Below are 15,977 nucleotides of genomic sequence, written 5' to 3' on the forward strand. Positions count from 1 at the left end.
TTACAGACATCCGCTCACCCGGAAGAAGCGCTTTAGCAAACTCACTTCTTCAGAAACTTTTGTCCATCTCTCTCTTTAACCAGCTCTCGAAGTCGTTTTGGAGTGACATTCATTCAGGGGAGTTTGATTCCGTAACGACCAAGGTTATATTTATCCGCGTTACTGGTAAAACTCTTAATCAATCAGGGACGCAATGGCCCGTCCCTGCTGTTTGTTGACATGGTGAATCAGCTGACGGGCTAACGTTAGCGTGTGTTTAAATGGTTTAAACCGAGCCGTGATTCTCCCTCAGCTGTGTGTTTATGCCCCAAACACAGCTTTAGTCTTGATTCTTCTGTGAGGTGGAAGATTTGCCTTTGGGCCGGTCACGATGCCACGTTAAAGGCTTTAAGCGGTCGGTCGGTCACGCGAGTGTCGGTTGTCACGGGACCAGCCGGAGGTTCTGGAGGTTCCGTCAACATGCCCTGCTCCTGCGGGGACTGGAGGCGCTGGATCCGGCCCCTGGTCATCGTGCTGTACTTCTCCCTGCTCATCATCGTCCTGCCACTGTGTATCTGGGAGCTGCAGAAGTCCGGGGTCAGTCCAGTTTGATCTCCCTGACCAGTTGTTGTTGTTTGGTGTTTAATTAATTCAGAGAGGCCTGTGGGTTTAACCCAGTGGTGACTTCTTATGGTATTTACATTAGTTCATGGGCCAGAGCCCAAAATTTCACTTGTCAGCACCACTCAAGGTGACCAAACTTACTTATAATTTTTGAAAAGATCCATGTCTGTCTATAGATGATATTTTGGTATGATAACCTTCTTGAGTAGCAACTGGATCAGAGTTATTAGCTCATGAAGTTACCCACCCCATTCAGAAAATTACATTTTAGATGCTGGTGTATATCCTGGTTTAGACTCATGTACAGGATATCTGTCAATGTTTCACAATATTGTCTTTGGTATCATTTTAAAGGGGACCTTTGAAGCATTCATTCAAGCTAAGATGTGAATCTTTCTGACCAACATAGAGGTCACTGCAGCTCTTTAAACTATAAACAACACACATTTTACACAGTTTTCGCCTAAATTATATACTATCTTTTAGCCCTGTGTCTGTCAACTAGGAACAACAGAAACACACAATACAAAAAGTGGAATACTCACAGGAAAATAAGGATTCAGGAAATGTATAATATACCCCATACTATATCATTGTTGCAGGTCATTGTGAGCCTTAAACTAGAAAAGCATCATTAGGCTCCTATGAAACTATAACAGCCGCTAGGCCAATGTCACAAACTGGTCTTTATCATGCAAATACACAACATAAAGGACATAACAATGAGATAAGGAACCAGCTTAGTTTTATAAACAACATTAGAACACACAATACAAAAAAAAAAAATACAAAAACGTGAATACTCATAGGACCATAAGGATTCAGGAAATGTATAATACCCCCAATTTAGAATCATCAATTAACCTGAAGGGGGTGGGTAACTTCATGAGCTGATAACTGTGATACAGCTGCCACTCAGGAAGGTTATCGTACCAAAATATCATCTATAGACATGGATCTTTTCAAAAATCATAAGTAAGTTTGGTCACCTTGAGTGGTGCTGATATCTGGTCTGGCCCATGGACTACATAGTTAATTAATATTTTTTAGTTAGTTAATATTTATTTCGGTCAATCACAAGCATAAAATTCAACAAACAAGATAACAAACATCCACAGGTTTTTCCCTGGTCAACATTGTGATTATTTTGACCGAAAAGGTCTGGGCTTGAAGCATAAAGCTTATCTTGCCCACATTTTAAAAGAATAGAATATACAAAAAGAACAAATTAAGTATCATGAGGCTACACAAAATAATAGTAATAATGATGATGATAATAATAATAGCTTAAATAACTGTAATAAAAGTAATAGTAATAATAATGATAGCTCTGAAAACAGAAAGTGAAAAGATGCTAAAGAAACCGACAAAGCCAATTTAGGTTGTCATTTAATCTCATACAAGTGTACTTTCTTCTTTGTTTGCTTATTGTGCTTCTATGTATGTGTGTCCATTTACCTTTTGCTTTGAATAGTATCTTGTATGCTTTTATTGAGTTTGCTAGTTTAAGGTTGTTGTCTAATGAGTTCCACAGTTTTACTCCTAAAACGGATATACATCTGCATACACATACACTTGTCAGATACTTGGTTTTTTTTAATTATTATTATTGTTTATAATTTTTAATTTTCAAAATGAAGACAAAAAAAAAGAGGTTAACAACACCACATTTCACATAACAAAAAGAAAAATATTACAATGACAAAAAAAAAAAGACAAGGGGGTGGGGGGGAAGGGTTGGTACAGATAAACTTTAGAGATGATGGTGCCTCTAGCGTCAGTTCAGGTCCAGCTCTAAAAGAAAAATAAGTAAAATAAAATAAAAAGTATGTGACCAACACAACAGGTCATGTTATTATTCTATTATTCTCAGGTGTTCTCTAATGACAGTCCATGGGGCAAATTGGCCAGTTTCATTGTCTTTAAGGATTGAGGTTGCCTTTTCCATTGACAAAAAATCCAAAAAGTCCTTCAGCCAATTGTATTTATGAAAGCAGTTTGGCTTGCGAATCTTCCAATTCATAAGTATTGTCCTCTTCACAGACAGAAAAGCTAGGGCAATGATATGTTGCATAATTTTTACATGTATATTTTCCACTGCACTCCCCAATAAACATACAACAGGACATTGAGGAATATGAATATTCAAAATAGCTTTTAAAATGTCAATTACTTCAGACCAGAATTGTTCGACCACTGGGCAGAACCATAGTAGATGCATACATGTACCAAGCTCACTTGTCAGATACTTGTGAAACGTGTTTGTTCAGTAAATACTGCCATCAATCATGTGAAGCACATGCTTCACCACTGAATATTGTCATAACACTTGTACCCTAGACTTAAAAGCTTTCTTAAATGTGTGTTGTGTGAATTATCTTTTTTAATTTTCTGCATATTGGCAGGTTGGAACTCATAACAAAGCATGGTTCATTGCTGGGATATTTGTCTTCATGACCATACCCATATCATTATGGGGTATTCTCCAGCATCTGGTGCACTACACTCAACCAGAGCTGCAGAAACCTATCATCAGGTAATGATGTCAACACTTGCGTCATCTACAAATAATAGTCTCTTAACAGCTTTTGAATACTTATGGTGCTATTGTTTTAGGATACTGTGGATGGTCCCAATCTACAGCTTGGACAGTGTAAGTTGTTCATTATTTAATTAAGACAGCTGTATCGCATGCATATATCAAATGTACAGTCTGTATCTATGAAATAACAGGCCTTCAACAAATGGTATTGTTGTTACTGTGCACAGTTTCTTCAGACGTCATTTCAGCCAGTATTCAATACTCTAGTTGACACATTTATGTTCTCTTTTATGTCATTTCTCTTATTTTAGTGGATTGCACTGAAGTACCCCAGAATAGCAATTTATGTGGACACGTGCAGAGAGTGTTACGAAGCGTATGTCATCTATAACTTCATGACTTTCCTGCTGAACTACCTGGAAAATCAGTATCCCAGCTTGGTGATGATGCTAGAAGTCCAAGAGCAACAAAAACATCTTCCCCCTCTGTGCTGCTGCCCGCCATGGCCAATGGGAGAGTGAGTTCATTTAGAAATGCCACTTTTACACCAGGGATTAACATGATATTCCCCAGTTGAATAACTTCTGAGCAGTTTTCAAACTGATGAAAGTAGTGCCTACATTTTATATTGACTGAACACTTGGGGATCCAAGTAAATGTATCTCCAAACTTTGACTCAAACACCGTTTCATTAGTTATAATTACATTTACGTAATTACATTGCCCACATTTAGATACATGATGTTCTGCTTGCATAACTGAAAGAAAAAAACAAGACAGCATTTTAGAAACCATTTAATTCCATTGAGCAGTTTTAGATTTTGATGAGAGGGAAAAGTTTGTCTCTTGTACTGTATTCAGATTTATCCTCTTGTCTCAATAGAAATCACCAGCCTCTAATTACGGTAGCTAGTCAGAAGCAGCAGCAGGGATTTTGTTTTTCTTTCTGGTTCGTGAGTCCACCATCTTTGAAATTAAAGACAAAGCTATTGATTACATCTATTTTACTAAATATTTACTAGTTGTTACAACTAGAAAATTTAACTAAAATAAAATTTTGTGACACGTCTTTTTGTCTAACAACCCAAACTGTTGAAATACAATCTGGTCTGGGGCCCCAACCATAGAAAAGCAAGCTTCATCTTATACATATTAGGACATTCAAATTTTTTACAGGTCTTGAAATTATGTTAATAAAACCCCGGATGAACAACAACTCGTGAAGCCGTGTTTGTAAAAAAGAATGTTGGTGATCAAGAAGAGCGAAGATAATGAACTTTGGTATGCTAAAAAACTTTGGTATGCTAAACGGTCATGCAGCAGTAACCTTATAATTGTAGTCTGCTGTTGGGACTATAATTATAAAGGTTTGGGACTTTAGTCATACATCTTGATTTAGCAGTTACTAAGGACATCAAGCCATTCTCATTAAATGTATTGTCATCATACTCCTCTCCAAGGTCTAAAAAGTATATTTCTTAGTCAATAGTAAGTTGACTTCATCCTGGGTAAAATAAAAAAATGTATATTTCTTTTACAAAATAGTTGTTGAGCTCACTTGTAATTGATGTGACATTCCTCTACAGGGTTTTACTGTTGAGGTGCAAACTGGGAGTGTTGCAGTATACGGTTGTAAGACCCGTCACAACTGTGATTGCTTTGTAAGTAAGCTCTGGTTTTTGTGCCCTTTATTTCGTTTTTGATAACAATTCCCGTTGGTTTTTGTCTTGATGTGTGCTGCAGCAGTTTGTTTTCCTTCCTAGGATCTGTCAGCTGTGTGACGTGTATGATGAAGGCAATTTTAGTTCTGGAAATGCGTGGACATACCTGGTTATCCTCAACAATATGTCGCAACTGGTAATTACGCTGCTGTGTTGCTAAAAGGGTTCAAAAATAAATTTGCCTTAAGCACATCACCATAAATTGGAGTAAATGTTAGTGATTTTGGATATGAAGCTGATACAGTTTTTATTTTTAATTTTTTAACCTCTGCTTCTGTGTCTTCTCTTGGTTTTAGTTTGCCATGTACTGCCTGGTGCTGTTCTACAGGGCTCTGAGAGACGAACTCAGTCCCATAAAACCAGTGGGCAAATTCTTGTGTGTCAAAATGGTGGTGTTTGTCTCGTTTTGGTTAGTATATCAACTACTGTTATCACCTAAATATGTTCGTGCTCAGCACGAGTCATACTTGGTGGAAAATCTTGTGAGAAAATTCAAGTTTTGCAAATTTTCTCCTTTCTTCTTTTTTTCTTCAGGCAAGCTGTGGTCATTGCTTTGCTGGTTAAAGTGGGTATTATTTCAGAGAAACATACTTGGGACTGGAAAAGTGTGGAAGCTGTAGCTACGGGCTTACAGGTAAAATACAGAAGATATTGGTTAAAAGCAGTTTATTCGCTGACTATGTCTGTATAAATTAAGCTAATATGTTAAAATGTAACTTCCAAATAATTATCTGTGTGAAACACAGTCCAGTCGTTTAATTGCAGTTTCCTTACAGGACTTCATCATATGCGTGGAGATGTTTCTCGCAGCCATCGCCCATCATTTTAGCTTTACCTACAAACCTTACATCCAGGAGGCTGAGGAAGTGTCTTGTTTTGACTCTTTCTTGGCTATGTGGGATATCTCTGATGTCAGAGCCGACATTTCTGAACAAGTCCGCAATGTTGGTAAGTGCATCCTGATACTCCAGTTTTCTTTGTTCCGATTATGTCTGGAAACTCATGCCGCTTTCAGCGACATTCACAGTTTTTAATCAATATGTGAATCGTGTATTTCAAAGAGCATCTTAGCAATAACAAATCTTTGGTGACCATAATTTGTCGAGTCTTTCGGCAAATCACAATCAAAATAAGTTACCGTATTTTCTGGACTATAAGCTGCACCTGTATATAAGCTGCATCCGCTATATTTAAAAAAAAAATAATAAAAAAAAGATATACAAGCCGCACCTGTATATAAGCCGCATCAGCTCTATTTAAAAAAAAAGAAAGATATGCAAGCCGCAGATATTTATGTTGTTAGATTAGATATTTACTACATGTACAGAACCATTTTGAACTGTAAATGATGTACATGTTTGTACCTAAATAGATCCTTTCCTAACAGTGTCTTTTAACACGGCAGCAACTTGCTGATTAAAACTGGACAGAACCAAGAGAAAATGACCGGTATTTATTTATCTATTTATCGGTTTGAAATCTGCTTCTACCTACAGTACTTCTATCTGCTAAAGAAGAAGTAGTGTATTCTTCTTTGCATTTATTTTGTCTTAGTTTTTATTCTAATTCCGGTTAGCACTCCCCCTAGCAGTGGAAGAAAAATCCACAGAATAGCCGCACCTTTGTATAAGCCGCATGGTTGAAAACCTATGAAAAAAGTAGCGGCTTATAGTCCAGAAAATACGGTAATCGCCTCGTTCCCATTACATGTTGAAATGAGCGCAATTTTTATTGCTACGTCAGTTTACCGGTACTTAAACTAGACGTCAATGGACGATACCATTAGTTTTGAGGTACGTCTCTAACGATATATGATTTCTCACTTAAATTATCTAAGAAGTTGCGAAAGAGTTTAGCGACCTCTTAATTGCACGTGTTTAGTTCCATTGAAAATGTGTTATTGCGAAGATGCTCTCCGATAAACGATTCACGTGAATGACACCCCCCTCTCTCTACCCGTTTCCTCTCCACTTGGCTTCCCAATAAAGCCTACTGGTGTCACAAAAATCTTGGAGAAAAGAAATACTTAGACTTTTTTTTCTTTGGTCTATTCCCAGGGAGGACAGTTCTGGGTCGTCCGAGGAAGTCCTACTTTAGTGAAGCGCATGATGATGGTGAGCGATCTGGACTCCTCTCTTCAGGCGGTCAAGATGCCGTTACAGAGGCGGCCTCCAACCCAGCGTCCCCGAGAGGCCAGTATCAGGGCCTGGGCCGAACCCCTGCGCCACACTCTCTGTCAGCGCCCGCTCAGCTCGGCTCAGCCATGTGGGATGAAGGTTTTCAGTCAGTCCTCCCGGAAGAAGCCCAAGACGAAGAAAGGACCAACCAAACCAAAGACCCAGCAGAGGCAGATCTCATGGTGATCAACTAGATCACCTGGACTCTGCAACAGGTTGGGCAGATCCCACCCATGCTATGTTTCTACAAACGGCACTGATGAAAATTTAAAAACAAAGTACGGTAATCTAAAAGGGTACATCAAATCAAATAACATTCTGCCATAATGTGGAACACCAAAAGGACCTCTCTACCGTTAACAGCTTCAAGAATGTTGCGTACATTTAAGGCACTAAAGGACTTGACAGTTATGTTGTTTTATGTTGTAAAAGAGAGTTGTGTGGCGCAATAAGCTTTGCTGGAATCTGTTGTAACTCAGATAAAAGGCCGTTTAAACATGCATCCTTCCCTACTAAGACCTAAGTTTTTGCAGTGGCATGTCGGTTTTTCAACATGAGCTAGTCTTGATCACAAATGTGACAGATGATATGCAAATTTTAAAACGGATACAGTTTTATCACATTGCTTCTTGGTTATTGTGATTTTAACTGCAGTCTTAAAAAGAGTATTAATAGGCAAAACTCTATAGATTATTAAAAGCACATTAAATCTTAATTCATTTTGTGTCCTATTTAGAATATGAATCTTTCCTGGGGAAAGGACAAAGAAGAGGCAACATGTTTTTTGGGATGCAGACTTTCAGTTTGATATCAGTTGGTTTAAGGTTTGCTCCCACAGGAAAAAAAAAATCATATCCATACAATATCAGTATAAATACTTTGTATAGTATTTCATAATGACTTGAGTGGATACTATAAAGTACAGTTTGTGAATTAAAAATGAAAAAAATCCAATCAGAAATGGTCTTAGCACATTTTTGAAAGTTCTTGTAAATGCAGCGTATCCCTGGTGTTCCTTTGAAACTCATTTACTGTTCTCAGATGCCTTGTTCTTTGAGCTGTGGGGCTAGTCTAGCACCACTCAAGTTTAACATTCATATTCCAGGATCACTTTAAGGTTTTCCCTCATTTTGTAGCTGTGTAGCTGGAATATGTTGCAGCTTTTGCACATAATCAGTTTATTTTTCCCTTAGATTTGTTTCAAACTCTTTCCTCGTTGTGACTTACATGGATTGTTTCAGGGATACTGGCATTATTAATGTACCGTTACAGACACCACTTTCTGTTTAAAATAATTCAGACATGTATCAAACTGACTGCATAATCTGCAACATGTCGAGCTTGAGAATGTTATGTTGCCTTTTTTTATAAAGCTGACCGGACTACATCAAATCTGATGTAAATTAAATGTCCAGTTCACTTTTTCAATAAAACAAATAACTGGTCAAATCTTTATTTTGCATTTATTATGAACATGTGACTTGTTTTTTTTTTACAATATGATACTCATAAGTACATTTTATTAATGCCCCATGACTATACAGCACAAGGTACAAAATAAAAACTAACTTGAAAGATCGTAACATTCATTGACGGTTATGAAAAAGGTTGTCATGCATACTACAAAATATCTACTAAACATAGAAAAACATGACAGGTGTTACATGGGAAATCTAAATACTGGCAGAGTGAATGTATAGTATTCAAAACATTTCCCACAGACAATCTGAGCGCAACAAGGACTTAAACCATACAAAAAATAAAAAAAGTGCTATCAGAGAATGTCAGTCCTCCTGGGGAGGTGTGTTCTCTATATGTGCAGCAATGGAGATGGTGCTTTTGTGAAGTTTCACAGCAAGGCGAACCCACTGTCCGGCTTGAACCTCCAGGGGCTCCTGCAGAACCACGGCTGCCTGCCTCCAGTGAGAGTTCTGGCTCAGGGTGCTGACACTGATCTCCTGGTCCAGGTAGATGTGATACCAGAAGGGAATTGCAGTTATTCTGCCTGCAGACACGGCCTTAACCTGCGAGACAGAAACCGTGGGTGATGTAAGTGACAACCAGTTGACAACCCTGTTGCTGTTGTTGTGGCTCCACGGGCCTGAAAATATGGGACCCGGTGAGCTGTTCAGATTCGCTGTGACATCTCAGATCCCGATAAGAAACAGAATTACACTTGTCCATTTTTATTTTCTACCAAACTTCACATCACGCTGCATTTGCTGTACCTTTACAGTGGGTAACACCAATTTCAAAAGAGACTCACAAGCTGGAAAAGTGGAGTGGACTGCTTTCTTTCTTTTCAAGAGAAGTCTCAGAACCAAATTCGAGGAGAATTACGCTCATTAAAAACAAGTTTCACGGGATGAAATTTCACAAGAATTATGCTCATTCGCAAACCACCGTTGAATGGACCCAACAGTGTTGGAAATGGAAAACCCTTGTTGCTGTGTTCTGTCTAAATAATAATCATATTGTGGTTTTTTGTAATTTTAACATTCCAAAAATGTATCCCTTCTCTAAGGATCTTTACATTTATGAGGCAAATCACAGGAGTTCATAGGGCTGATCTTTTTTCTTCATTAATGAAATTTACCATGTTTACATAAAATTAAGTCCAAACGGAAGGGGCGCCGCTAGAGATTTTGAGCTCCATGAAAAGAATCTTTACATTAACCCCAAAACAGCAGCAATTTCTTACAATTGTGTGTGTTTTTTTTTTTTTTTTTAAAATGGTATTTTTGACTATCATTACCGTAAGAACAACATGACGGTTAACATGTACAGTAGGGGAAGAATTGAGCACTCTGGTCGGACTGAACCATTTTACATACCGGTAAATAGAGAGAGGGGAAAGGGCTGGGCGGGGTCCTGCAGGCGTTGATGTTTCCCGAAACAAATAAAAGTTATTGTTGACAGGACATTGAAAATAAAACATTTGTCGTTATTTGTTAGTTAATAACTTAGTGTCGTTATCTTTTCTGTATTATCATTTCATTACCATTGGGTGCCTCTCTGGGCCCCCCTTAATCATGGGACCCTAGAATTCATCTCTTTTACCCCCCTTCCCCCTTTTCAGCGCCCTAGTTAAAATGTACATGAAACTTTCAGCAGCTCAGCTTGGTCTTCCACAGACGTTCCACTGTAAATGAATACATTCTTTCACATCGACAGCTCCGGTGTGCGTCTTACCTTAACTTCTCTGTGCGTGTAGTTGGCGTTGCTGTCCATGAGGTCGAGCACAAAGAGCTCCACAGCCTCACTGAGGTGTTTGCACTCCAGTGTGGAAAAGTCCAAGAACACGTGGACCGGAACCTGAAGGTCATAATGCACAGCTTTTACTTAATCATATGGTCATTGTGGGGGTGAAAGTGTACACTCATCTTTTTTCAAAGTATTCAAAAGATCTTTGAAGATGCAGTAGTTAAAAATGCAAAAAAAAATCTTTGTAAGAAGCTCAAATGTAATCTCAAAGGTTTTTTTTATTCTTTCTTTTTTTCTTATAATAATAATATAATAATAATAAAAAGTAATAATACATTTTAGTTATAATGCACTTTACATTACTGAAAATCTCAAAGTGCTGCAGTGTGATAATTAAAAGGAAACAGAAATAATAAAATCAAGATAAGAGATAAAAGGGATAAAAAGTCAAGACATGGCAGAAAAGAGAATAAAACTATTAACTGAGTGGAGTTATTTTTCTTAAGTGTGAATCTACAACAAGTCATCAAACAGAAGATGTTAATCCAAGTGAAACATGTTCCGACGCACCAGAAAGCAAAACAAACATATTAGGAAGAAAGTGCGTCGTTGGGAGTCGTCTATAGTCTGGTGGGTGAATTCTGAGGTTCTGAACGAGTGTCTATCTGCTCTGATTCAGCTACATACAACAAAGCAGTTCACCTGAGAATGACCTGAAACATACAACATAAACAAATCGGGATGCTTTAAAGTAAATTCCTGAATTGTGGCCAAGTGTATCAATTGATCTCTAAATCACGGGATGTATTTGGCATTTCACTTGCTGAAGACAATTAAAGACAAAGACAAAAACGTATATGGAGACAGCTCCAGTAAAGGCATAGCAAATCTTCATAAAGAAGGATCTATTTTATTTTATTATGTTCATGGCTTCCACATTTAAGGCAGTCATCACCTATTATTTAAGGTGAAGGTTAATTTTATCTAATTACATGTGAAGAGGATAATTTAGCCAGAAGTGAAACTGTTGTTTAATTATCCTTTGACTAAAGATATAATAAAATCTGTCAGCATCCAAATACCTCTGCACAAAATACAGACAAAATATAAATAAGTAGTTGATCGAAGAGTAAAGAAAGAACTTTGATGATATTATCGGTATTGTAAAGATGGTTACAAACTTTTTGATTAATCGTTCAATTATTCATTGTCAATCAGAAATAAATTCTCCCCGTCAGTTCGGCTGCAGGTAACAACTTTTCTCCTGTGTCACAGTTGCTCAGAGCTGGTCTGGTGTGGAAAATCTAATGCGCTCAAACGAATTGGGGTAAGAATGTTTTTGAGCGTAGCTGTGTGTTGTGTCTTGTGTGACAGATGTGCTAGGATGTTCCCTCCGCCGAGGGCTTTAAAGATAGCAGCTGTTAAAACAAGCAACCGTCCCAAGAGAGGAGTGCAAAATTATGAGCACAAACATGAGGCTGGAAGAAAGCGATGGTTTCCAGACCAAATAAAGAAAAAGAATTCAAAGGGATTTAACAGCTTCTTCGGCACAGCGGGGAAGAACACATAAAACAACAACAAAAAAAACAAAAAAAAACAGTCCTGGAAATCATTATGACAATTTAAACACTTGAACAACACAAAAACCCAACGGTGACTGTAGAAACAAACAAACTGGAAACCCTTTTTATCTGATAAACCTCACACTTTTATAAAGTAGTGTGTGTCATAATTATCAAAACTCAAAGATTTATACATGAATAATCATTAATGACCCTAGGTTTCAAACATTATAGGACATAAGACAGAAACAAAAGACAAGAAAAAACAAATCTACATTTACTTTGACTTAATTGCAGAGAGTTTGAACCCATGATGCATCAGGTTTTTACGTCATTTTGTTACATACATACATACATACATACAGTACATTCTTCTTAATTTTTTTTTTTGTGCTTTGAAAGTATTAAAAGAAGAAATAAGCAACGCCACAGAGGATTAAAACTATGATCTCCACCAAAAGCAGAATCTATGAAAGAATAAGTTATAAAATAATGCAACGATGACACCTTCCTGCTGCACACCTTTAAATGTGTGTTGGACAGATTAACACGGGAAACTTCCTTCCTTGGTATCCTCAGTTTAGCGGATCGACTATTTTGGAACACAAAACGGATGTATACTGGGTTTATACTGCAGTTAAACGAAAATCAACAAGTTAAAGAAGTGCCATTTCTTTCTTTTCTTCGGGGCAAATTTCCATCTAGTCCTGGTCTTGTCAATCTGTGGTTGTATACAGAAAACACTAAGTGACAGCTTATACTGAAAGATATTTCCTTCCTTCAGTCACTGAATGTTTTCATGAAATAACTGCATCTGAGGCTACATTCAAACTATACGCAAAAGTGACCCAAATCTGATTTTATTTTTTGTCCATATCTGATTTTCTTTTGGCTGTCTTAACAAATCATATGACTAATTTAGATACATATCTGATGTTTACCGATGGGACTTCAGTCTGGACTGTCAGGTCGCATCTCCTCCGTCTCTGACATCACAGTTATGTGATTAATGTCACAATTCTTCACCAGGGGAATATTTTTAGTGGAATTTTTTTTTAAAGAAATCTGCTTCAGTGAAGCCGGTCACGTCACAGTCCACCACTACTGGCAATTCCTCATTCACACACGTCTGTATAATCATTGAAGCCATCGCTCCGAACATGGCCAACATTAAAAATGTTACTCTCCTTTTCCCTCAGGGTTCTTCTCATTATAATTAGTTGAGGAATTCCTCACTTCCACTGCACGAAAAGTTACTGCGCATGTGGGTCACTTCAAAAGAGACACCTGCTCACAAAGAAGTCTGATATGAGACGCATCTAAAACACTTGTGTGAACAACCACTAATAAAAAAAAGCCTAAGAGATAATTAGGACATTTAAGCAAAAATACAGCTCAGACCTCACATGTGGGTGATGTGATGGTGAAACAAAACAAAGATAGGACAGAATAGGTTGCAACCCAAAAGAGCAAATCAAGAAGTACAGTTGAAACCAGAAGTTTACATACGCTGTGCAAAAAGACAAATATTTTTTTTTGTCTCACTGTATGAAGTTAAATCAGACTGAACTTTTCCTGTTTCAGGTCAGTCAGGATTACCGAAATTATTTCATTTTGCTAAATGCCACAATAAAGAGAGAGAGAATTTCTTAGAGAATTTTATATTACTTTCTTTGAGGTCCATCAGATAACAGATATGATCCCCTTTTTTAAAAATGTGTACCCTCAAACGTCTTACAAAATTATATATGATTCCATTTATTTGTCCTCTTTGTGGTTGTTTTCTTCTACGTGCCTTTTATTGCAGAAATATGGTCATTTTTTCATTTAGAAGGACCTGCTTTGCAAATGGTTTTATTTAAAAAATATAATTACTTTACAAAAGCATTTAAATAAAGACTAATTTAAATGTATTTTTTGGAATAATGTAATTCATTATTAGTCATGAAGATCTTATTTTTACTGTAACTTTTAGATGATTGTATGCATGAAAATACCATAAAAAAACATGTTAGATGGGTCCTTTAGCAGGTGCACTTACAGTAAACTGGTTGATGAAAGGAGCAATGGTAAATCCCAGCGTTGGCTCCTCACCCTGGACAGCACTTTCCTGTAATAACGTGTCAGACTCCACCAACAGGCCAAACACCACAATCTTCTCTGGGAAAACTTGTCCTCCTTCTTCCAGCAGGCATCTGGTTTAAATAACACAAATATAATGGGAAGAATATCTCTATACTATGATTACTATCAGAAAGACTTTTCCTCAAACAGATAACCATCCTTCACTTTTATTCCTACCTGGCCAGTGAAGCTTTCTCCATCAGTTTTTGTCTAATAAGGCCACATGTTTCCACACAGTCGAGGATGATGGCGCTCCAGAGCTTCTCCCTGGACGGCCTCTGCAGCATCTCCTGCTCATCCTCCATGTGATTGAGCCAAAACTCAAGATGCTGCTCAGGGATATCGTTGGAGCGTGCAAGCCTCACAAGCACTTCCTGTTGCTTGCTCTTTTCCACAGAACTGTAAGCTTTCACGTGACCTTGGCTGGCCGCGATGAGGGAGAGCAGAGAGAAGCCCTCCGACACATCCAGAGCGTAGAGCGGGCCGCTGCTGGATCCTTGCTCGTGGTTTTGATGCTTCGCCTTCAGCTGGGACATGAGCTTCGCTAACGCGTTGCTGAAACTTTGATGATATTCGTGATTGTTCAGGAGTGCCAGCTCTGAACATTCAAGCATGCAGAAGTCTTTTATTTGACTCTGATTAGTCTGGAGACACGCTAATGCACTGCACAGTTCTGCCTCAGGGTTCGGGGTTGGAATGTGGTTTCCAGGATACTGTGAATAATCGTGGTTGTCTAGATGGATTTTCTGACCATCTCTGAGCACCGCAACACTGCTGAGCCGGAGGTACGCATCTCTGCAGGAGACTTCCACGACCAGCTCATCTTGCGGCTTCAGCACAAAACCTGAGGAAGCAAAACGGAGAAACATGGACTTATCCTTACTTAAAAACAAAAACAGAATTAAAAACTACACCTACTTGCTACGATACAATATATAGTAATACTACCAGCCCTTAAGATGTATTTGTAAATGTTTAAAACATACACAGCTTCTGAACTCAGAGTATTATTTTATAGATATACATACATTTAGCCTGTTACAGGGTTTATACAGCAATCGTTATGTTAAATCTAATACCAATTTAATACCTTTTTCACTACCTTCAGATTTTTTTTAAAAACCGTCACAACATTAAGTGTTAATCACGGACCTTTTAACATTAATACAGATTTTGAAGAGATAGACCACTATACAGAACAGATTTATAGACTCAATGATGTTGACCAGATGTTTCACATTTATTTCACTTTGTGAATGACAATAAAATAGACTGATTAAAATGTAAAAGGTAAAAAATAATACCAATTTTAAAAAAAATAATACCTCTGACAGTGAATTTAACACTTTTAATGGCCTTAAATTTGGCAATTTTTAATTATCACTTTTTAATACTTTTTAAAACCCCGCGGAAACCCTGTGTTAAGATTATTTTCATTTTACATCTTCACGTGTGTGGCTGCTTGTGCTTCAAAATATGTTGTTTTTTTAAGACAATGTGGTAAATAAAGGGCTTCTACTGCTCTTCTACTGGATCTCTCCTCTCACTATTTTTAATAGTGCATTTTTCTTTTATTCATTTTCTTTTATTCAAAAGAGGAAAACTCTGCATCAGTCTCATGTAATCAGACATTAACCTTTTTCTTTCAACCCCCCCCCCAAAAAACAAGAGTAAAACTATATGTGAACATTGAATAACAGCAAAGTATCTTTTTAACCTCCTCACTTCCGTTTCATCAGAGCTAAACAACCTTCCACGGTTATTTCTGGCTAAGGACGGCATCAGCCACAGTATTTAAAGATCTCTCTTATTATCCAACCCCAGAGGACATGGACAGAACAAAGATGTTTATCTAAAAATGGTTGGAAGATTTACATCATGTCCAAAGGGCAGAACAGGCACGTGTATTGTTTTTTCTTTTTTAAATAACATTACGCTGACTGCTTTATAATCCTCAGGTTTGCATGGAGCAGACAACGCTAACAGCATTTTCACAGGGTAAAAAAAAAAAAAAAAGTAACGAGGAAAAGGTTGGGAATGGAGA

The 15,977-nt window shown here is 37.6% G+C and overlaps 2 protein-coding genes across 2 annotated transcripts in view; one reads left to right on the forward strand and one right to left on the reverse strand.

Annotated features, from left to right (window-relative positions):
• On the forward strand, positions 1–8,494 carry tmem184c (transmembrane protein 184C). Its single transcript, XM_061718375.1, has 10 exons — positions 1–576; positions 3,009–3,139; positions 3,220–3,256; positions 3,457–3,662; positions 4,732–4,806; positions 4,909–5,002; positions 5,163–5,275; positions 5,401–5,500; positions 5,643–5,814; positions 6,924–8,494. The coding sequence occupies exons 1-10, from the start codon at positions 460–462 to the stop codon at positions 7,235–7,237; spliced, it is 1,359 nt and encodes a 452-aa protein (XP_061574359.1). The 5' UTR covers positions 1–459; the 3' UTR covers positions 7,238–8,494.
• prmt9 (protein arginine methyltransferase 9) overlaps positions 8,490–15,977 on the reverse strand; it is a 20,167-nt gene continuing 12,679 nt past the window's right edge. Inside the window, exons 10-13 of the mRNA XM_061718365.1 lie at positions 14,111–14,777; positions 13,851–14,004; positions 10,236–10,358; positions 8,490–9,067 (exon numbers count right to left, since the gene is read on the reverse strand). Coding sequence (XP_061574349.1) covers positions 8,828–9,067; positions 10,236–10,358; positions 13,851–14,004; positions 14,111–14,777 — 1,184 coding nt within the window. The 3' untranslated portion in view covers positions 8,490–8,827. The remainder of the gene's footprint in view (positions 9,068–10,235; positions 10,359–13,850; positions 14,005–14,110; positions 14,778–15,977) is intronic.

Source organism: Cololabis saira, chromosome 1, assembly GCF_033807715.1.
Source record: "Cololabis saira isolate AMF1-May2022 chromosome 1, fColSai1.1, whole genome shotgun sequence".
Taxonomy (NCBI): Eukaryota; Metazoa; Chordata; class Actinopteri; order Beloniformes; family Belonidae; genus Cololabis; species Cololabis saira.

What these genes read in the sequence shown, in the direction of transcription:
- tmem184c (XM_061718375.1), top strand. Translation starts at nt 460, where the DNA reads ATGCCCTGCTCCTGCGGGGACTGGAGGCGCTGGATCCGGCCCCTGGTC. An exon ending in GGGAGCTGCAGAAGTCCGGG is followed by an intron (nt 577 to 3,008) that starts GTCAGTCCAGTT and finishes GCATATTGGCAG; the next exon opens with GTTGGAACTCATAACAAAGC. An exon ending in CTGTAGCTACGGGCTTACAG is followed by an intron (nt 5,501 to 5,642) that starts GTAAAATACAGA and finishes GTTTCCTTACAG; the next exon opens with GACTTCATCATATGCGTGGA.